The sequence below is a fragment of the Elephas maximus genome, chromosome X (genome assembly GCF_024166365.1).
Source record: "Elephas maximus indicus isolate mEleMax1 chromosome X, mEleMax1 primary haplotype, whole genome shotgun sequence".
In the NCBI taxonomy this organism is placed as follows: domain Eukaryota; kingdom Metazoa; phylum Chordata; class Mammalia; order Proboscidea; family Elephantidae; genus Elephas; species Elephas maximus.
Window position 1 is genome coordinate 78,142,508 of NC_064846.1, and position 20,447 is coordinate 78,162,954.

Sequence of the window (20,447 nt, forward strand, 5' to 3'; positions counted from 1 at the left end):
AGGAAAGGAAGGAAGAGAGGAAAAAACAAAAAGGCACTAAAACAACAACAACAATTGGCACTGAAGGAGCCAGCTGGTGGAGTCAGGGTGAATCCAAGTGACAAGGAACCAGCATCTCTCCAGCTGAGTGACCGCAGCCCGCCGGAAAGTGGCAGAGGCTGCGCAGAGAGTAGAAGGGAACGGGGTGGGAAAGTGTGTATCCCTGGTTACCAGGTGCTCTGTGTCCTGTTGGGATCTCCATGAAGCTGCCTTCCCATACTCCCTGTCTGCCATTTTTGGTGGCTGAGGGGTCCAAGATGGTGAGTCTGTGCCACCTTAGCTGGTAGGGGACCTCCACTCAGTAGCTCTCCTCATTTTCTGTTCTCTGATAGTTTCTAACTCCATTTGGCACTTAGTTGAGGTCTTTATCCCTTCATTTGACACTTAGGGTTCCAGGATTGACATTTGTATCTGTTTTACTTAGTTTTTCAGGCCTTTGCTGTAGAGAGACAGCATTGTGCGCCTGTCCATAGCACCATGTTGGCTCTGCCTAAGGCTGTAAATCTTTATAGAAGCAGACTGCCACATCTTTGTACTGCAGAGCAGCTGGTGGGTTCAAACAACCAACCTTTTGGTTAGCAGCAGAGCACTTTAACCTCTAGTGCTCCTTAACAGTAATCCCTTAAAATCTCTCTGTCTTTCCTTTCTCTCTGTCAATATCCTGTTGGTTCTAATTTTCTGGATAATTTTGACTAATACAACATACAATTCAACACAGATACAAAATTTTTAACAAAATAATAGCAAACTGATTCCAACAATGTATAAAAAATTACACACCATGAGGAAATGTGATTCAGTCCAACTATTCAAGGCTAGTTCAACATTGGGAAATTATTCAATATGCTTTACCATAATCAGTAGGCTAAAAACAAAATTCATTGTTCCTTTCAATATAGGCAGAACACACATTTGACAAAAGCAAACACCCATTCATGATAAAATCTCTCAGCAAGTTAGCAATAGAGGGAAATTACCTCGACTTGATAAAAAAAAAAGTCAAAAAAAAACCCCTATATCTAAAATCGTATTTAATGTTGAAAGACTGAATGTTTTCCCCTAAAATCAGGAACAAAGCAAGGATGTCCACTTCCACCACTTTTATTCAGCATAGTACTGGAAATCGTAGCCAGCACAATAAGGCAAGAATAGGAAATAAAAGACATGCAGATAAAATGGCATGATTGTCTATGTAGAAAATCTCAAGGATTTTGAAAGAAACCAAAAACCCTAGAGCTAATAAATGAGTTCAGTAAGATTACAGGATACAAGGTCAATATATAAAACTCAGCTACTACATAATGACAAAAATGTGGTGTGGAAACCAAAATCGAAAATATACTATTTATAATTGCTGAAGACATACAATACTTAGGTATATATCTAACAAAACTTGTACAGAGCTGGTACGCTGAAAAATACAAATTGTTGGTAAAATAAAGAAAATCAAAACTAATGCAGAGACAAACCATGTTCATGGATTCAAAGACTCAGCATAGTAAAGATATCCGTTCTCCAGAAATTCATCTAGAGACTTAATGCAGCTCTTACTGAAAATTCAGTAAGAATTTTCGTAAACATAAAATAGCTTATTCTAAAAAATATGGAAAAGGTATATAAAAAAAAATAAAAACTCCATTGCCATCAAGTCAATTCCAACCCAGAGCGACTCTATAAGACAGAGTAGAAATTTCCCATAGGGTTTCCAGGGAATGTCTGGTGGATTCGAACTGCTAACTTTTTCAGTTAGCAGCCAAGCTCTTAAATATTGTGCCACCAAAGCTCCAGAAAAGACTCTAGAAAAACTACACCAATCTTGAAAAAGAAGAATAAAGTGGGAGGGATAAATCTGATACTAAAGTTTGCTATATAGTTACTGTAATCAAGACAGTGGTACAGGCAGAAGCATACCCTCATAGGTTAATGAAACAGAAATGACGCCAGAAATAACCCTGCACAAGTATGGTCAATTGGTTTTTTACAAAGGTGAAAAAGCAATTCAATGGAGAATGTATAGCCCTATCAACAAATTGTGCTTGAACAATTGGATATCAATAATTTGCATTTAGGAGAGGGTTTGGGCTATATACATTGACACTAAAATAATGTAAAGGAATGAATCTCAAACTTCGGCTCATGAACAATAACATAAAACATATACAGAGAAACGGGGTCAGTCACTCTGAAAATCGTTTGGCAGATTGTATAAAACTAAACATACACTTACCATGTTGTTGTTGTTTTATGCCATTGAGCTAATTAGGACCCATAAAAAAAAAAAAAAAAGACCCATAGTGACCCTATATTACGGGGTAGAACTGCCCCATAGGGTTTCCTAGGCTGTGATCTTTTTTTTTAAATTGTGCTTTCGGTGAAAGATTACAAACCAAGTCAGTCTCTCATACAAAAATTTATACACACCTTGCTATGTACTCCTAGCTGTTCTCCTGCTAATGAGACAGCACATTCCTCCTCTTCATCCTGTATTCCCCATGACCATTCAACCAGCTCCTGTCCCCCTCTGCCTTCTTACCTCACCTGCAGACAGGAGCTGCCCACATAGTCTCATGTGTCTACTACCTGAGCCAAGAAGCTCATTCCTCACCAGTATCATTCTCTTATAGTCCAGTCCAATTCCTGTTTGAAGAGCTGGATTAGGGAAAGGTTCCAGTCTTGGGTTAACAGAGAGTCCAGGGACCATGACCTCCAGGGTCCCTCCAGTCTCAGTCAGACAATTAAGTCTGGTATTTTTACGAGAATTTGAGGTCTGCAACCCACTGTTCTCCTGCTCCCTCAGGGATTCTCTGTTGTGTTCCCTGTCAGGGCACCCATCAGTGGTAGCCAGGCACCATGCATTCTTCTGGTCTCAGGCTGATGTAGTCTCTGATTTATATGGCACTTTCTGTCTCCTGGGCTCATTTTTACCTTGTGTCTTTGGTGTTCTTTATTCTCCTTTGCTCCAGGTGGGTTGAGACCAATTGATGTATCTTAGATGGCTGCTTGCTAGCGTTTAAGAACAAGACACCATTCACCAAAATCGGATGAAGACTGTTTTCTTAATACACCTTGCTCTGCCAATTTACCTAGACGTCCCCTGAAATCATGGTACCCAGACCCCTGTACCTGCTACACTGGCCTTCGAAGCATTTGGTTGCATTCAGGGAACTTTTTAGCTTTTGGTTAACCCCAGTTGTGCTGACCTCCCCTGTATTGTCTGTTGTCTTTCCCTTCACCTAAAATAGTTCTTGTCTACGATCTAATCAACCCCCATAACCATCAAAAAATATTTTCTTTTGTGTATAAACTTTTTGAGTTCTTATATTAGTGGTCTCATACAGTATTTGTCCTTTTACAACTGACTTATTTCACTCAGCATAATGCATTCCAGGTTCCTCCATGTTATGAGATGTTTCATGGATTCACTGTTGTCCCTAATCATTACACAGTATTCCATTATGTGAATATACCATAATTCATTTATCCATTTATCTGTTGATGGGCATCTTGGTTGCTTCCCTCTTTTTGTTATTGTAAACAGTGCTGCAAAGAACGTGGGTGCGCATAAATCTGTTCGTGTGACAGCTCTTATTTCCCTAGGATATATTCCGAGGAGTGGGATTGCTGGATCTTTTGGTAGTTCTATTTCTAGCTTTTTAAGGAAGCGCAAAATCAATTTCCAAAGAGGTTGTAACATTTTACATTCCCACCAGCAGTGTGTAAGTGTTCCAGTCTCTCCACAACCTCTCCAACATTTATTATTTTGTGTTTTTTGAATTAATGCCAGCCTTGTTGGGGTGAGATGGTACCTAACTGCAGTTTTGATTTGCATATCTCTAATGGCTAACGATCATGAGCATTTCCACATGTATCAGTTAGCTGCCTGAATGTCCTCTTTGGTGAAGTGCCTGTTCATATCCTTTGCCCATTTTTTAATTGGGTTATTTGTTTTTTGTTCAGGTTTTGCAGCATCATGTAGATTTTAGAGATCAGAAGCCGATAAGATTTGACATAGCCAAAAACTTTGTCTTGGTCTGTAGGTACTCTTTTTACTGTTTTGGTGAAGTCTTTGAATGAGCCTAAGTGTTAGATTTTTAGGAGCTCCCAGTTACCTAGTTTCTCTTCTGCTGTTTGTGCATTGTTGTAATGATTTGTATACTGTTTATGCCATGTATTAGGGCTCCTAATGTTGTCACTATTTTTTCTTTCATGATCTTTATTGTTTTAGATTTTATATTAGGTCTTTGATCCATTTTGAGTTCGTTTCTTTGCATGGTGTGAGGTATGGGTCTTGTTTCATTTTTTTGCAGATGGATATCCAGTTATGCCAGCACCCTTTGTTAAAGACATTGTCTTTCCCCCATTTAACAGACATTGGGCCTTTGTCAAATATCAGCTACTAATATGAGGATGGATTTATGTCTGGATTCTCAATTCTGTTCCACTGGTCTATGTAACTGCTGTTTTACAAGTACCAGGTTGTTTTGATTACCATGGTGGTATAATAGGTTCTAAAACAGCTAATGTGAGGCCTCCCACTTTGTTCTTCTTTTTCAGTGATGCTTTACTTATCTGGGGCCTCTTTCCTTTCCACATGAAACTGGTGATTTGTTTCTCCATCTCATTAAAAAAGTCATTGGAATTTGGATTGGAATTGCATTGTATCTACAGATCACTTTGGGTAGAATAGACATTTTCACAATGTTGAGTCTTCCTATTCATGAGCAAGGTATATTTTCCCACTTAATGTAGGTCTCTTTTGGTGTCTCCCAGTACTGTCTTGTAGTTTTCTTCATATAGGTCTTCTGTTTTATCTTCTTGAGGATGGATTGCAAATGGTATTGATTTGGTGATTTCTTCTTCGAAGTTCTTTTTGTTGTTGTAGAGGAATCCAGCCAATTTTTTAATGTTTATCTTGTATCCTGATAATCTGCTGACCTCTTCTATTAGTTTTGGTAGATTTCTTGAGGGTTCTTTACAGTTTTCTGCGTATAAGATCATGTCATCTGCAAATAGAGATACTTTTACTTCTTCCTTACAAATCTGGGTGCCCTTTATTTCTTTATCTAACCTAATTGCTCTGGCTAGGACCTCTATCACAATGCTGAATAAGAGTGGTGATAAAAGGCATCCTTGTCTGGTTCCCTTTCTCAAGGGGAATGCTTTCAGACTCTCTCCATTTAAGATGATGTTGGCTGTTGGCTTTGTATAAATGCCCCTTATTATGTTGAGGAGTTTTCCTTCTATTTTGCTGAGAGTTTTTATCATGAATTTGTGTTGAACTTCTTTGTCAAATGCCTTTTCTGCATCAATTGATAAAGTCATGTGGTTCTTGTCTTTCTCTCATTTATATGATGGATTCCATTGATTGTTTTTCTAATGTTGAACCATTCCTGCATACCTGGTATGAATCCCAATTGGTCATGGTGAATTACTTTTTTGATATATTGTAGAACTCTATTGGGTACAATTTTGTTGAGGATATTTGCGTCTAAGTTCATGAGGGATATACATCTGTAATTTTCCTTTTTTGTGGTGTGTTTATCTTGTTTTGGTAGCAGGGATATGCTAGCTTTATAGAATGAGTTTAGGAGTACTCCATCCTTTTCTATGCTCTCTAATACCTTTAGTAGTAGTGGTGTTAACTCCTCTCTGAAAGTTTGGTAGAGCTCTCCAGTGAAACCAGCCATCAGGGCGAGGGCTTTTTGTTGTTGTTGGGAGTTTTTAAATTACCTTTTCAACCTCTTCTTTTGTTATGGGTTTATTTACTTGTTCTAACTTTTTGTTAGTTTAGGTAGGTAGTGTTTTTCTAGAAATTTGTCCATCTCTTCCAGGTTTTCAAATTTGTTACAGTACAATTTTTCATAGTAATCTGATATGATTCTTTTAATTTCATTTGTGTCTGTTGTGATATTGCCCATTTTATTTCTTATTCAGGTTATTTGCTTCCTCTCCTGTTTTTCTTGTCAGTTTGGCCAATGGTTTATCTATTTTTTTAATTTTTTTCAAAGAACCAGCTTTGGTCTTTTTAACTCTTTCATTTGTTTTTCCTGTTGCTATTTCCTTTAATTCTGCTGTAACTTTTTTTTTTTTTTTTGCTGTCTTTTGTTGCTCTCTCTTTGTTCAAGTTGTATGGATAATTCTCTGATTTTGGCCCTTTCCTCTTTTTTGGATGTGTGCATTTATTGCTATAAATTGAACTGTCAGCACTGCTTTAGCTGTGTCCCAAAGATTCTGATAGGAAGTGTTTTCATTCTGATTGGGTTCTATGAATTTATTTTATTCTCAATTTCTTCTATAACCCAGTTGTTTTTGAGCAAGGTGCTGTTCAATTTCCATGTGTTTGATTTTTCCCCCTCGTTTTCTCTGTTATTGGTTTCTACTTTTATGGCCTTATGGTCAGAGAAGATGCTTTGTAACATTTCAATGTTTTGGATTCTGCTAAGGCTTGCTTTATGACCTAATATGTGGTCTATTCTAGAGAATGTTCCCTGTGCGTTGGAAAAGAAAGTATGCTTGACTGCTGTTGGGTGGAGTCTTCTGAATATGTCTATGAGGTCAAGTTGGTTGATTGTGGCATTTAGCTCTTCCATGTCTTTAGAGCTACCGTCTGGATGTTCTGTCCTTCACCAAAGTGTGTGTTGAAGTCTCCTACTATTATCGTGGAGCTGTCTATCTCACTTTTCAATGCTGTTAGAGTTTGTTTTATGTATCTTGAATCCCTGTCGTTGGATGCACAAATATTTAATATGGTTGTATCCTTCCAGTATATTGTTCCTTTAATCATTATATAGTGTCCTTCCTTATCCTTTGTGGTAGATTTAATGTTAAGTCTATTTTGTTGGAAATTAATATTGTCACTTCTGCCCTTTTCTGATGTTTGATTGATAGATTTGTTTCCATTCTTTGAGTTTTAGTTTGTTTGTGTCTCTAAGTCTAAGGTGTGTCTCTTGTAGGCAGCATATAGACAAATCCTGTTTTTTATGCATTGTTCGACTCTCTGCCTATTTATCAGTGCATTTAACCCATTTGCATTCAGAGTAATTATGGATAGGTATGAATTTAGTGCTATCATTTTGATGTCTTTTTTGTGTGTTGTTGGCAGTTTCTTTTTTCTACTTAGTTTTTGCTACTGAGTAGTTTTTCTTTATATATTGTCTTTTCCTCTATTTGTTGTTGGTTTTGTTTTTGCTGAGTCTATGTTTTTCTTGTATTTTGTTTTGATGTGTAGGATTGTTAGTCTCCTTTGTGGTTACCTTAATATTTGCCCCCATTTCTCTAACTTTAAACCAAACTTTTATCTCTTTATATCGATCACCTTGACTTCCTCTTCATATGAAAGAACTATGACTAGATTTTTTAGTCCCGCTTTATTGATTTAATGTTGTCATCTTTTACATAATGCCATTGCTGTTTCCCTGTTTTGAGTGTTTTCTTCTTCTTTTTTTAATCTTCATTTATTTTTGTGATTTCCCTATCTGGGTTGACATCTGGTTGCTCTGTCCTGTGTTCTAGTCTTGGGTTGTTATCTGATGTAATTGATTTTCTAACCAGAGGACTCGCTTTAGTATTTCTTGTAGTTTTGGTTTGGTTTGTGCAAATTCCCTAAACTTCTGATTATCTGGAAATGTTGTAATTTCACTTTCATATTTGAGAGACAGTTTTGCTGGATATATGACTCTTGGCTGGCAATTTTTTTTTTCCTTCAATGCTTTATATATGTCATCCCATTGCCTTCTTGCCTGCACGGTTTCTGCTGAGTAGTCTGAGTTTTTCAACTCTGCTTTGTAGGTGACTTTTCATTTCTCCTTAGCCACTCTTAAAATTCTTTAGCTTTGGTCCTGGCAAGTTTAATTATATGTCTTGGTGACTTTCTTTTGGAGTCTACCTTATATGGGGTTCAATGAGCATCTTGGATAGATACCTTCTAGTCTTTCATGATATCAAGGAAGTTTTCTGCCAACAAATCTTCAACAATTTTCTCTGCATTTTCTGTTTTTCCTCCCTGTTCTGGTACTCTAAGCACTTGAAGGTTATTTCTCTTGATAGAGTCCAACATGATTCTTAGGGTTTCTTCATCTTTTTTTAAATTCTTTTGTCTGATTTGTCTTCAAAATATATTGCTGCCAAGTGTTCTATCTTCTGTCTCACTAATTCTGACTTCCATTTCCTCAGTTTTGCTTCTCTTTCTATTGAGTTGTATAATTCTGAAATTTTATTGTTAATCTTCTGAATTTCTGATTGCTGTCTTTCTATGGATTCTTGCAGCCTGTTAAATTTGACATTATGGTCTTGAATAACCTTCATAATTTCCTCAACTGCTTTATCTGTGTGTTCCTTGCTTGTTCTGTGTTTTGCCTGATCTCCCTCCTGATCTCTTGAAGAGTTCTGTATATTAATCCTTTGTATTCTACTTCTGGTAGTTCCAGGAATATCTCCTCTTCCAGAAGAGTCCTTGATTCTTTGTTTTGGGAGCTTGTTGAAGTGATCATTATCTGCTGCTTTTTTATGTGATTTGATATCGACTGTTGTCTCCAAGTTATCTGTAAGTCATTGTATTAATTTATTGTATTTTTGCTTAGTGTGTCCTAGCTTCTTGCTTTGTTTTGTTTTGATATGCCCAAATATGCTGTCTGAGTGAGCTAGCTTGATTATTTGCACCTTTGAAGCTCTAACGTCCTGTCACCAGATGGCTAGAGCTGTTACCATGTATATGAGCCTTGGAATCCATTCACTTTTCATGTATGGATTCACCTCAGGTATCCAGGTAGTTAGTCACCAAGTGTGTGTCGCAAGCTTTCACCTACAGTCCTAGAGGAGCAGGGGTGATAGGTGTAGGCACAGGTATCTTGTTGCAGCAGGGAGTTACTCTCTGAGCAAGATAGGGGGCTGACAACTATCCCAAATGTCTGTGATGAAAGTGCATCCCTGTTCCCTAGAGCACACAGGTGGGTGGGCTCTGCAGCTGGACCATGGGCACCAAATTCTTTTGGCTGCAAGGACTGGGAGGTATCATTTATCCTTGGACCTCTGTCACAGGTGGCTAGGTGGTATGGGTGGAGCCACCAGTACTCAGTCCCTGATGTGGGTAGGTGAGAATCCTGCTTAAAAGTCAGAGCAGTGTCAAATATCAAAAACCCACCTCTCCACCATGCCACTGAAACAGTTGAAGTCAGACCTCAGGGACATACACCATCGTACTCTGCCAACAAGAGCCTAAGCTCCTGAAATGGGCCCACACAGGCCCATGCAGGGATGAAAAGGCATTCAAAGTCCATGTCCATTTACCTGGACAGAAGCCACTTCTGCCCTGAGTTCCCAGCTTAGGGGAGCCTACAGATTATTTTTTCCCCATTTGTTAATTTGTTCCTTCTCCAGGGTGGGGAGAATGGCTCAGGCAGTGCAGCAGAACCTGTCTCAGGCCCAGGGAAATCAACAGTCACTGAAGCCATCTTGGTGGCTAGGGCAGAAGGAGGAGGGATCAGATAAATTGGAGAGAGTTCTTTCACAAGGGGTGCTATTTGATCCGTGTAGTAACTTAGACGCAAGCACTTATCTTTTGTGGAGAGTGTTATTCTTTGCTGATTCCAGAGGCGTGAGTAGACTCTGTGAGGCTCACTCTCTTTCCCTGAGGAAACCACATCTTGAACACTACCATCAGCCCTGCCATGGTCTTGCCAAGGGATCATGCCTGAGGGGTGCCAGTTCCCACTAAGTCGGGCCTGGCAACTCCTTGCTGCTTCTGAACTGTCTCTCCCCACCCTGCCACTCTGTACAATTTTTTAACTTTGCATTTGATGTTCAGGGCTCCTAGCTTGTCATATATATAATCAATTCACATGTTTTGGGGGGTCTTTAAAAAAAATTTTTTTTTTTTTTATTGTAAGAGAGATCACCAGAAGCGTCTGACTACTCCACCATTTTGGCCTCGCCTCCTAGGGTGTGATCTTTATGTGAGCAGATCTCTACGTCTTTTCTTCCATCAAGCCCTTAATCATTGCACCATCCATGCTCCTTACACCTTCCCTAGGACCCAGAAATTGCACACTTGAGCATTTATCCAAGAGAAATGAAAACTCATATCCACCTAAAAACCTGTACATGAATGTCCTTACAGACTTTATTCATTATAGCCAGAAATTGGAAACAGTGATATATCTATCAATGGATGAATGGTTACACAAACTCTAGTACATCCGCATCATGGAATACTGTTAAGTAATGGGGCCCTGGTGGTGCAGGGGTTAAGAGCTCGGCTGCTAACCAAAAGGTTGGCAATTCAAATCCACCAGCCACTCCTTGAAAACCCCATGAGGCAGTTCTACTAAGGCAGGGTCGTTATGAGTCAGAATTGAGACAATGGCAATGGTTTTTTGTTTGTTTGTTTTGGTTATTTGGTAATGAAAAGGAACAAACTACTGATAGATGTAACAATTGGATGAATCTCAACGGAATTATGCTGCATGAAAAAAAGCCAATCTCAAAAGGTTACATAGTATAGTATTCCATTTATACAACATTCCTGAAATGACAAAATTATAGAGATAGAGAACATATTAGTGGTTGTCAGGGGTTAGGGATGGTGATGGGGGGAGATTGAGACTATAGAGGGGTAGCACAAGAGATACCTCTGTGATTATGGAACAGTTCTATACCTTGATTTTGGTGGTTTACAGAAATCTAAACATGTGATAAAATTCCGTAGAAGTATGCAGATATACACATGAGTGCATTTAAAACTGGTGAAATTAGTCTGTGGATTTTACCAATGTAAATTTCCTGATTTGGATATAGTACTATAGTTATGAAAGATATGATATTGGGATAAACTGGATAAAGGGTACATGGGATCTCTCTCCATTTTTTTCTTTTGCAACTTCTTGTGACTATACCATTGTTTCTAAAAAAAAAAGTTTTCAAAAGAAGGTAACTCAAAGAAAACCTTCAGTAAAATACGCTCCCTGTTATTCTCAGTTCAATTTAAAATAACTGACTAGCACAAATTGGACAAAATTGCATCTTTGGCCTTCCTTTATATATTTTAACTTCAATATAACAATTAGTTGTAACGGTACTCTTATTTCAGCCTGCCTAATACCCTTAATACCCTAGTATCTCTTATTTTAAAAATGTAATATTCAGAATATACATTTCCCATTTTAACCAGGGTCAACAATCATTTCCATACACCTGAATAGTTTAAAGTGCCATTAAGTTTGAAACAGACAGTAAAACATCTAAGATTGTCTCAGAAATAGGTAAAGAAAGAGAAGCAACTGATTAACAGAGAATATTAACATTATGAGAGTGTCAATATATAACCCAAACCCTCTCCTGAGTTGAAATTAGCTCATGTTTACATAAACAGAAATATAATACTTTTATTCTAGGTGAGATATAATTTAGATTCTTACAATCAAAAGATCTTAAAACTATTAGCATTCCATCTGTAGTCTGCAGACTGATTTAAAATACATTTCACTGGGCTCAAGTCTTGTGCTGTATGATACGTTTATTATTCCACTCTTTCTATATTGTTGCTGTTGTTGTTAGGTGCTGTTGCGTTGGTTCCGACTCATAACAACAGACGAAACACTGCCCAGTCCTGCACCAACTGTTTCTATAGTATTCCAGATTTGAGCACCAATGTGCTTTGGGCATCTTGCACATAGAAAGTTTTCAATAAACACATTTAATACAAAATGCAAAATGTCAAAAAGTCCCTATTCCTATTAGCAGTTTGGGAGACCAGTAGCTGCCAAGGGAAGAGGGTCTTGCTTTTTGCTTCCATGTGGGTAAACTAGCATGGAATAGTCCCCACTGCTCTACTGGAAAGAATTTTAGAACTAACTAATAAAGACCATGTTAACACAGTGTCATCACCAATAATCGATTTGATCAATGTATTTGACAAAGTCTGTGGAAAAATAAAATGAGAGGTTGACCAGACTGATAAGCCAGCTTAGTCAAAATTGTTTAGTCAAAACCCAAATACCTATTTCGGTAATTAATTTTGGGCACAGTCTAAATGGACATCACTTTGCTAGGAAACCCAGATCACATAGGCTTTCACATGTCTACACGTGAAAAATCAAATTCAAAATGTAAAATATCACATGAGAAATGTATTCCACTGTCCCACAATTTTACAAGGGGTAGTATGGAGTGGGCTTCATGAAACATAAAAACCCACTGTCATCGAGTCGATTCTGACTCATAGTCACCCTACAGAACAGAGTAGAACTGCCCCATAGAGTTTCCAAGGAGTGCCTGGCAGATTTGAACTGTTGACCTCTTGGTTAGCAGCTGTAGCACTTAACCACTATGCCACCAGGGTTTCCCGTGAAACATAATCTAATGGTATTTCTTTACTTTCTAAAAATTTCCACAAAATAGCAAAGCTGGCATTTTATCATTTTCAGAGCTATAAATCATTCTAAAAATCATGATGATATTACTCAAAACAGATGTGAAAACATATGTTTGCCACAGTTATGTAAACTGCTTAGTTGTCATACTTAATAAATACTGAGGCTTCTACTTTAATGAAATTCTCATTTAATAACTAAAATCTATTAGAGGAAAATATATTTTGCCTTAATATCACAAGTATGAATGGTAGAAATTGACACAGGAAATTACATTTAAAAGAAAGCTTTCCACTATGACTAGCGTGCAGTTTAATATGCTACTTCTGTTTATTAATGTCCTCATCAGGGTGTGTGGCCAAACTATCTGATTGAAATGAGTAAAACTGTGCCATTCCACAGCAAGAGATTCAGAAATGACAGTACATACCACTGTGTATGTTATGAAAATCAGTTACTGTACATCTGCACTAGTGCTCCAGCTGATTTTTCATAAAATACAACAGTGTGTACTTGAGCCTTGTAGTACACAGATCAGTCTTAAATGCCAGTTTGACTTATGAAGTTTTCAGTTCTGATGGAATCATGTGTGTCATGTGCGGCCTGAGATTTTCTTAGAAATGCTGCTTCGCTACCAGGCTATTCTTCAAATAGTTATGACTCGGTAAGAAAAAGGTCTCAGGAAGAAAACTTGCTGGATTATGAATGAAGTTTCACCTTTAACTAGAATTTCATCACCTGTGTAAGAGTTTGGGAAGTTTAGTATACTGAACCTGACTTCTTACATCTGACGACTATTCTGAAATCAATCATTTGCATCTTGGAGCCCCAGAGGGTATACTCTTTCGGTATTTGGCTGAAAAAAGACTAAACGTGTGGCAATGAAACCAATCATGGATCAATGAAATTAAAATCTTACATTATTCCAAATTCTAACTAAAATGCTGATCCAGGTAGTTAGGAGGCAAGTTCAGTCTAGAGAAGAAAGAAACATTTCTCCATTAAGTATTCAGCTCATGGAGTCTTTTTTCTATGTATATGAACATCTTTAGTAGAGATAGGAAAAATCACACCCTGTGGGGAAGTACTAACTGGCCGTCTGATAAATTACATTTTATCATATGTTCTTTAGCTTAGAGATACTGTCTAAAGCATGGTGACAGCCATTATACACATCATTTCCTTTTCTCTTATCTTTTCAGCCTTTAAACAAAGTTGTACTCAGCTTTCATGTCAGGAGGGCATCACTCTGAAATTCTTGTTCTCCCTACCTTCTTTTAACACATATGCCGAGAAAGAACTGAATACCATGCAGAGGTGATACAGTACCTCAAAGGATCAAAAATTAGATTGAAACCATGTACGTCAGTATTCTAGGTAAATGCTTGATGGATTAACTTGCTGAGCTTTCATTTGAAATGTCCAAGTGAAAAAATATTTTAAAAACGGCTTTCAAGGGTAGAGTGGAGCATCTCTTCCCCATGACAGCTACTCAATGTTTTCAAACATAACCATTTTAAACCCTGATTCCTTCAGGGTTTTAAATATTGTTAATGAAGTGCATATAATACAAACCCAAAACCCATTGCCGTAGAGTCAGTTCTGACTCACAGTGACCCTATAGGATAGAGTAGAACTTCCCCATAGGGTTTTCAAGGAGCCACTGATGCATTCAAACTGCTGACCTTTTGGTAGCAGCTGTAGCTTTTAACCACTATGCCACCAAGAGCAGGCATAATAAAAAGGCTTAGGGTAAAGTTTTTAACCACATGCAGAGACAAACTTTGGGCTGATATGTAATTTATAACAAGAAATAAATAAACTGAAGTTAAACATTATTCTTCTACTTCTAAAAGAATTATTCAAAGCCAGAATGGATCTCTTCTGACTTAGTGAAAGGTGGATGCAATATACAGCACTGGGGTATTAATTTCGTATCTGATCTTTATATGTTAAAACAAAGAAGCAAAAATCATTTTACCTTTATTATCCCTTTGGAATTTTTTGATGGTCGGTCCATTATCCTGATCAACAATAAGTTCCTCTCTATTGTTGGGCACCATAACTATAAATAAGAGATATAACTGAGTGATTTTCTATGCCAAACACCCAAAAGAAGGGCAGAGATGCATCATATAGGTGGGTAATTTACTCCAATAATAACTAACATGAATTTTTTATACTTCTATTTCTAAGAGAGTATAAAGATTTTGCTAGTTTGATGATCATATAATTTAAAGATCAATAAGCTGATTAGTCGTGAATTTTAAAGTGTAATATATAATACATACATAATTGACAACATAACTTCCTTTAAATCATTTAAAATATTTCCTGTTTTAAAATCTATATGCAGATTATTTATTTACCTATATAATTAATACGATATTCCCCAAAATGCTTCTGAAAAGAACTTACCATTTAATAAAGCATGAATTTAAAATATTCACTTTAACAGACTTGATAGAGATTTTTGGAAATATCATAGATGGAAAAATTAATAGATAAATAAAATATAATTTTCTGGTACTTATAAGTGCTTCTTCACAAAATATTTATATTGAGGGGAAAACATGCTGATTTTTATAGATTATCACTTTCACTCTCTTTAGTCATATTTTATTAAAACATAATAGCTCTATAAAATTTGGTCACTTTAAAGTTAATTAATAATCATCAAATCTTTAATTCATTTATAGGCAATCTCACTATCATGTTTGGACAATTGTGGAACGTACATCTAGAGCCTCATTATTACTAGTGGAATTAAAAATGTATTATGGTGTCAAGATTTTTTTTCTACAATATTACAGTGCTTTGAAAATATTTGATTTTACTTCTAAATGTAAGTTACTCATGCACTTATATTTTTACAGAGTGTTTTCCTATGTGTCCTGCTTTTAGCCAGCATTCAAGAAATAATTCCCATACTCTCTCTCTTTCCCTCTCTCCCTCCCTTCAACCTTCTCTGTCTCTCATCCTCTCTCACACTACAAATATACCAGCAGAAGAATATGTGCTTTGATTGGTTGATTCATTAATGACGATCCAGCCATAGCCTCTTGTCTTGCCCACTGCATACAATGTTGCAACAACCAGGTAATCTGTGCCCATAGAACAGAGTAAAAGATAGAAGACCTCTTTTCACTTCTTCGAGGGATTAAATTTATTCCTTTATGGCCATTAACCTCAAGCTCTAGCTCAGTGGTTTTTAGTCCTGGCTGCACATTAGAATTGCCTGAGGAGATATTGAAAATAAAACAAAAAAACTGATATCCAGCCTCTACTCCACACCAAGTGAATTAACCTCTGCGTGTGTGGCCTGGGCATCAGGATTGTAAAAGCTCCACAGATGATTATAATGAAGAGTCATATTTGAGAACCACTGATCTAACAATGAAGCTAAAGAGCTGCAAACAATACATAATATTGACAGGCTCAGTGAAATTCGGGTCGGTTTCCATGAGGGAGAAATTGTCTTCATCTTTCCCCAGAACAAATCCAGAACCTAACACATTCTTCAATCTCCCTATGCCAACCCTTTCCAAACCACATTACTGTGGTGAGGCTGGAAGCAATCACTACTAAGAGCTGCAAAAATTTAGAGTTCAAATAAAGTCCCCATAAAAAAAAAAAAAAAAACCGGTGCCGTCGAGTCGATTCCGACTCATAGTGACCCTACAGGACAGAGTAGAACTGCCCCATAGAGTTTCCAAGGAGCGCCTGGCAGATTCGAACTGCCAACCTTTCGGGTAACAGCCGTAGCACTTAACCACTACACCACCAGGGTTTCCAAAAAAGAATATAGATACATAGATAAATAGATGCATAAATATATAGTAAAGTAAATACATATTATTTAGATACATAGTAAGACTAAAGGAAATAGATACATAAGACGCTGGGTTTTATAGGTATAGAAGATAGAGAAAGATTTTATCTAACTCAATTGGTTCATAATTATCATATGCTAAATAAGAATACATTTGTTACAGCTGAATGCACCTGGAAACAAATGGAGCAACTTTACTTTTGTATACTCAAGTAGGATCAGATAGCAGGAGATAACAAGCAATTAAGGTAAAGCCACACAAATAATAGTGTGGATTTCTCACATTTCTTGGCACTCTAAACTTCTGAAGTGCTTTTCCATGCATTATTTCATTTGAACTCACAAAAATACAGGGCAGTAATTATTTCCACATAACAGGTAAAGAAATTCAAGGTGGTTTAAGTGATATGTCCAAGATCTTATAGGTAGTTATTGCCAGGTCTATGGCTAGGACCATGTCACCAATATGCCACATCACCGCCAGTAACTTTACAGCACTTCTAGAAGAGTGTCTGTGGTATATTTCTAAGACAAAAATACAGAAACGTGTGGAAAATCATTTTAAATATTTATGACCTTAATTGTTGGGATTGCAGCAAATTATATATTGATTTACTTTTTAATTACTCTTTAATCAATAACTGGCTAAAGGATATTTTCACTTCATTATTTGAACAGATCTGCAAATGTGACAAGTGTACTGTATCATAAAAACAAACCAAACCCATTGCCGCCAAGTTGATTCCGACTCACAGTGACCCTATAGGACAGAGTAGAACTGCCTCATAGAGTTTCCAAGGAGCAGCTGGTGGATTCGAACTGCTGGCCTTTTGGTTAGTAGCTGAGCTCTTAACCACTGTGCCACCATACTCTCTGTTATATACCAACAGATTAAGCTAACACACACTCTACAGAAATTCTATCATATTGTTCCCATTAGATTCAGGGATACAGGAAACGAAGGCCTTTCCAGAGAACAAAATTTTAACTTTTTTAAATTCATTTCATTGTTTATATTGCTTAGGCAATATAAAGGACCACTCCAAAAAATCAATTATATTAAAATGTGTCAGCTCCCCCAGCTTCTTTCATCTCTACCTATTGCTTAATGAAGAGTTTCCTGAAAGAATATCTTCCAGTTCCTTGGCCAGGTGAGATACTAACCCATTCTCTCTGAATGGTGATCCATCTGAGAGGGGGAGCTGGACACACTGCTGCTCGGGTGGGAGGAGGTCTGGCTCCCAGGGCGATGACTTTCTTCCAGAGAAGGAGCAGGAGAAGGACTCTCGGGGATTCTCTCCTGAAAACACAAAAGGAAATGCCATCTGTACACACACATACACACACAAAAAAACCCAAACCCTATGCCATCCAGTTGATTCCGGCTCACAGAGAACCTATAGGACAGAGTAGAACTGCCCCATAGCGCTTCCAAGGAGCGGCTGGTGGGTTCGAACTGCTAACTTTTTGGTTGGCAACTAAGCTCTCAACTACTGTGCCACCAGGGCTCCATTATTTGTACACCAGCTTCTTTATTTTGGTTGAGTCCATAACAACTAAAATGTTGACCTCTTTCTTGTGCTGAAAGTGTGGACATCCACACTACCTAATCTTAAACACATATATTTAAACAAAAGCATATTTTTAGTTGGTGCCCAATTAATGAGATATTGTGAGGGTTAGATAAGAGAGGAAGTTAAATGGTCCCCAGGTCATGACAGGTACATGGTGGAAGCTCAAGGAAAGTTAGTTTTTATTTCCTTTCCTAGAACATTTATAAAGGATTATAAATATAGGTAAGGAGTGAAGATTATTGTTATTGGCATCTGCTGCATGTTGAGCCTTTCTGCACAGGCAAAAATTTTGGAAATATGTGTGTAATTCATCACCTTAGGAAATTATTTTGACATTTCTGCCACCACAACAGTTTGGTAGTCACAGGACACAAGGATGGGTATTCCAACCTAACACTAAGATCTGTCAAGGTCAATGCCTTAGTATTGTTTAAATTTCTATAGTTTAAAGTTTTGAATTTGAATAAAAATCAGATATTTCTTTTATATGCCTCTACAGTAAGCAGCACAGCTCTCAAGATTTTTGTGATTATGAACATTACTATAAACACTCAGCTATTCGCGATGTTTCACATTACCAATTGATATATAAACTTCACAGTCATTCAGTTAATTTGATCAATAAAAATAACCAAATTGAGGGGTTCGTGAATATACAAAATAAATGTAACTAACTAATGGATATGCTAGGAGAGTACTCATTCTATGAAATATTTAATTCCTCCATAATAATTTTCTTAAATGTTCTAATTATCTATAATTGTATCAGTATTCTAATCATCATAACATTAAGAATTAGTTTGTTAAATATGTACTTGCATGTTTTAACACTGATTTTGTGTGAAAAGCCCCCAAATTATAAATCCCCTAAAGAGAAACTGTTTAATGTAAAAATAATAGTATGAGAGCTCAAGGTTACAATTTCAGTTGAAATAGTTAACATTTTACAATGTCTGTCAATATGGAGTGCAGAATGATGGTCCCCCAAAGATGTCCACATTCTAATCTCTGGAACCTGTGAATATGTAACCTTATATGACAGAAGAGACTTTGCAAATGTGATTAAATTGAGGACATTGAGATGGGGACATTATTCTGGATTTTCCAGGTGGGCACAATTTAATCATAAGGGTTCTGAAAAGTAGAAGACAGAGGCAGAAGAAGAGGGTCAGAGAAAGAAGTGACTATTGATGAATGGTCAGGGAGAGGCAACCTTGCTTATTTTGAAGGAGGAAGGGCTGTTAAGTGCTGTAGAGTCAGTTCTGACTCAGAGCAACCCTATGCACAACAGAATGAAACACTGCCCAGTCCTGCGCCATCCTCACAATCATTGTTATGCTTGAACGTAGTGATGCAGCCGCTGTGTCAATCGATCTCCTTGAGGGTCTTTCTCTTTTTTGCTGACCCTCTACTTTACCAAGCATAATGTCCTTCTACAGGGACTGGTCCCTCCTGATAACATCTCCTAATTATATGAGGAGAACTCTTATCATCATCCTTGCATCTAAGGACCATTCCGGCTGTACTTCTTCTAAGACAGATTTGTCTGTTCTTCTGGCAGTCCATAGTATATTCAATATTCTTTGCCAACACCATAACTCAAAGGCATCAATTCTTTCCTGGTGTTTGTTAGTCCTTGTCCATCTTTCCCATGCATATAAGGTGACTGAAAAGACCATGGCTTGGGTCAGGCATACCTTAGTCCTCAAAGTGACGTCTTCAAAGAGGTCTTTTGCAGCAGATTTGCCCAATGCAATACATAGTTTGATTTCTTGACTGCTGTTTCCATGGGCATTGATTGCGGATCCATGTAAAATGAAATCCTTGACAACTGCAATCTTTTCTGTGTTTATCGTGATGTTGCTTATTGGTCCAGTTATGAGGACTTTTGTTTTCTTTATGTTGATGTATAATCCATAGGGAAGACTGTAGTCTTTGATCTTCATCAGTAAGTGCTTCAAATTCTCTTTACTTGACACAAGTTGTGTCATCTGCATATCTCGGGTTGTTAATGAGTCTTCTTCCAATCCTAATGCCCCATTCTTCTTCATATAGTCCAGCTCCTCGGATTATTTACTCAGCATACAGATTGAATAACTACAGTGAAAAGATACAACCTTAACACACAACTTTCCTAATTTTAATTCACACAGTATCTTCTTGTTCTGTTCAAAAAACCATCTCGATCTATGCACAGGTTCCACAAGAGCATGATTAAATATTCTGGAATCTCCATTCTTCACAACGTTATCTATAATTTGTTATGATCCACACAGTCGAATACCTTTGCATAGCCAATAAACCACAGGTAAATATCTTCTTGGTATTCTCTGCTTTCAGCCAAGATCCATCTGACATCAGCAATGGTATCCCTCATTCCATATTCTCTTTTTAATCTGGCTTGAATTTCTGGCAGTTCCCTGTCAGTATACTGCTGCAACCATATTTAGATTACCTTCAGCATAATTTTACTTGCATATGACAAAAAAAAAATTTTATGACACTAATGATATTGTTCAACAATTTCCACATTCTGCTGGATCATCTTCTTTGGAATAGGCGCAGGTAGATTACTTCCAGTTGGTTGGCCAGGTAGCTGTCTTCCAACTTTCTTGGCATAGATGAGTAAGTGCTTCC

The 20,447-nt window shown here is 37.3% G+C and overlaps 1 protein-coding gene across 4 annotated transcripts in view; it reads right to left on the bottom strand.

Annotated features, from left to right (window-relative positions):
- DACH2 (dachshund family transcription factor 2) overlaps positions 1–20,447 on the bottom strand; it is a 758,076-nt gene that overhangs the window by 90,524 nt on the left and 647,105 nt on the right. For 2 of the 4 annotated variants that reach the window (XM_049872468.1, XM_049872467.1), the window contains exons 7-8: positions 17,401–17,536; positions 14,386–14,469 (exon numbers count right to left, since the gene is read on the bottom strand). In XM_049872468.1, coding sequence (XP_049728425.1) covers positions 14,386–14,469; positions 17,401–17,536 — 220 coding nt within the window. The remainder of the gene's footprint in view (positions 1–14,385; positions 14,470–17,400; positions 17,537–20,447) is intronic. The other 2 variants (XM_049872470.1, XM_049872469.1) reach the window with 1 other exon arrangement.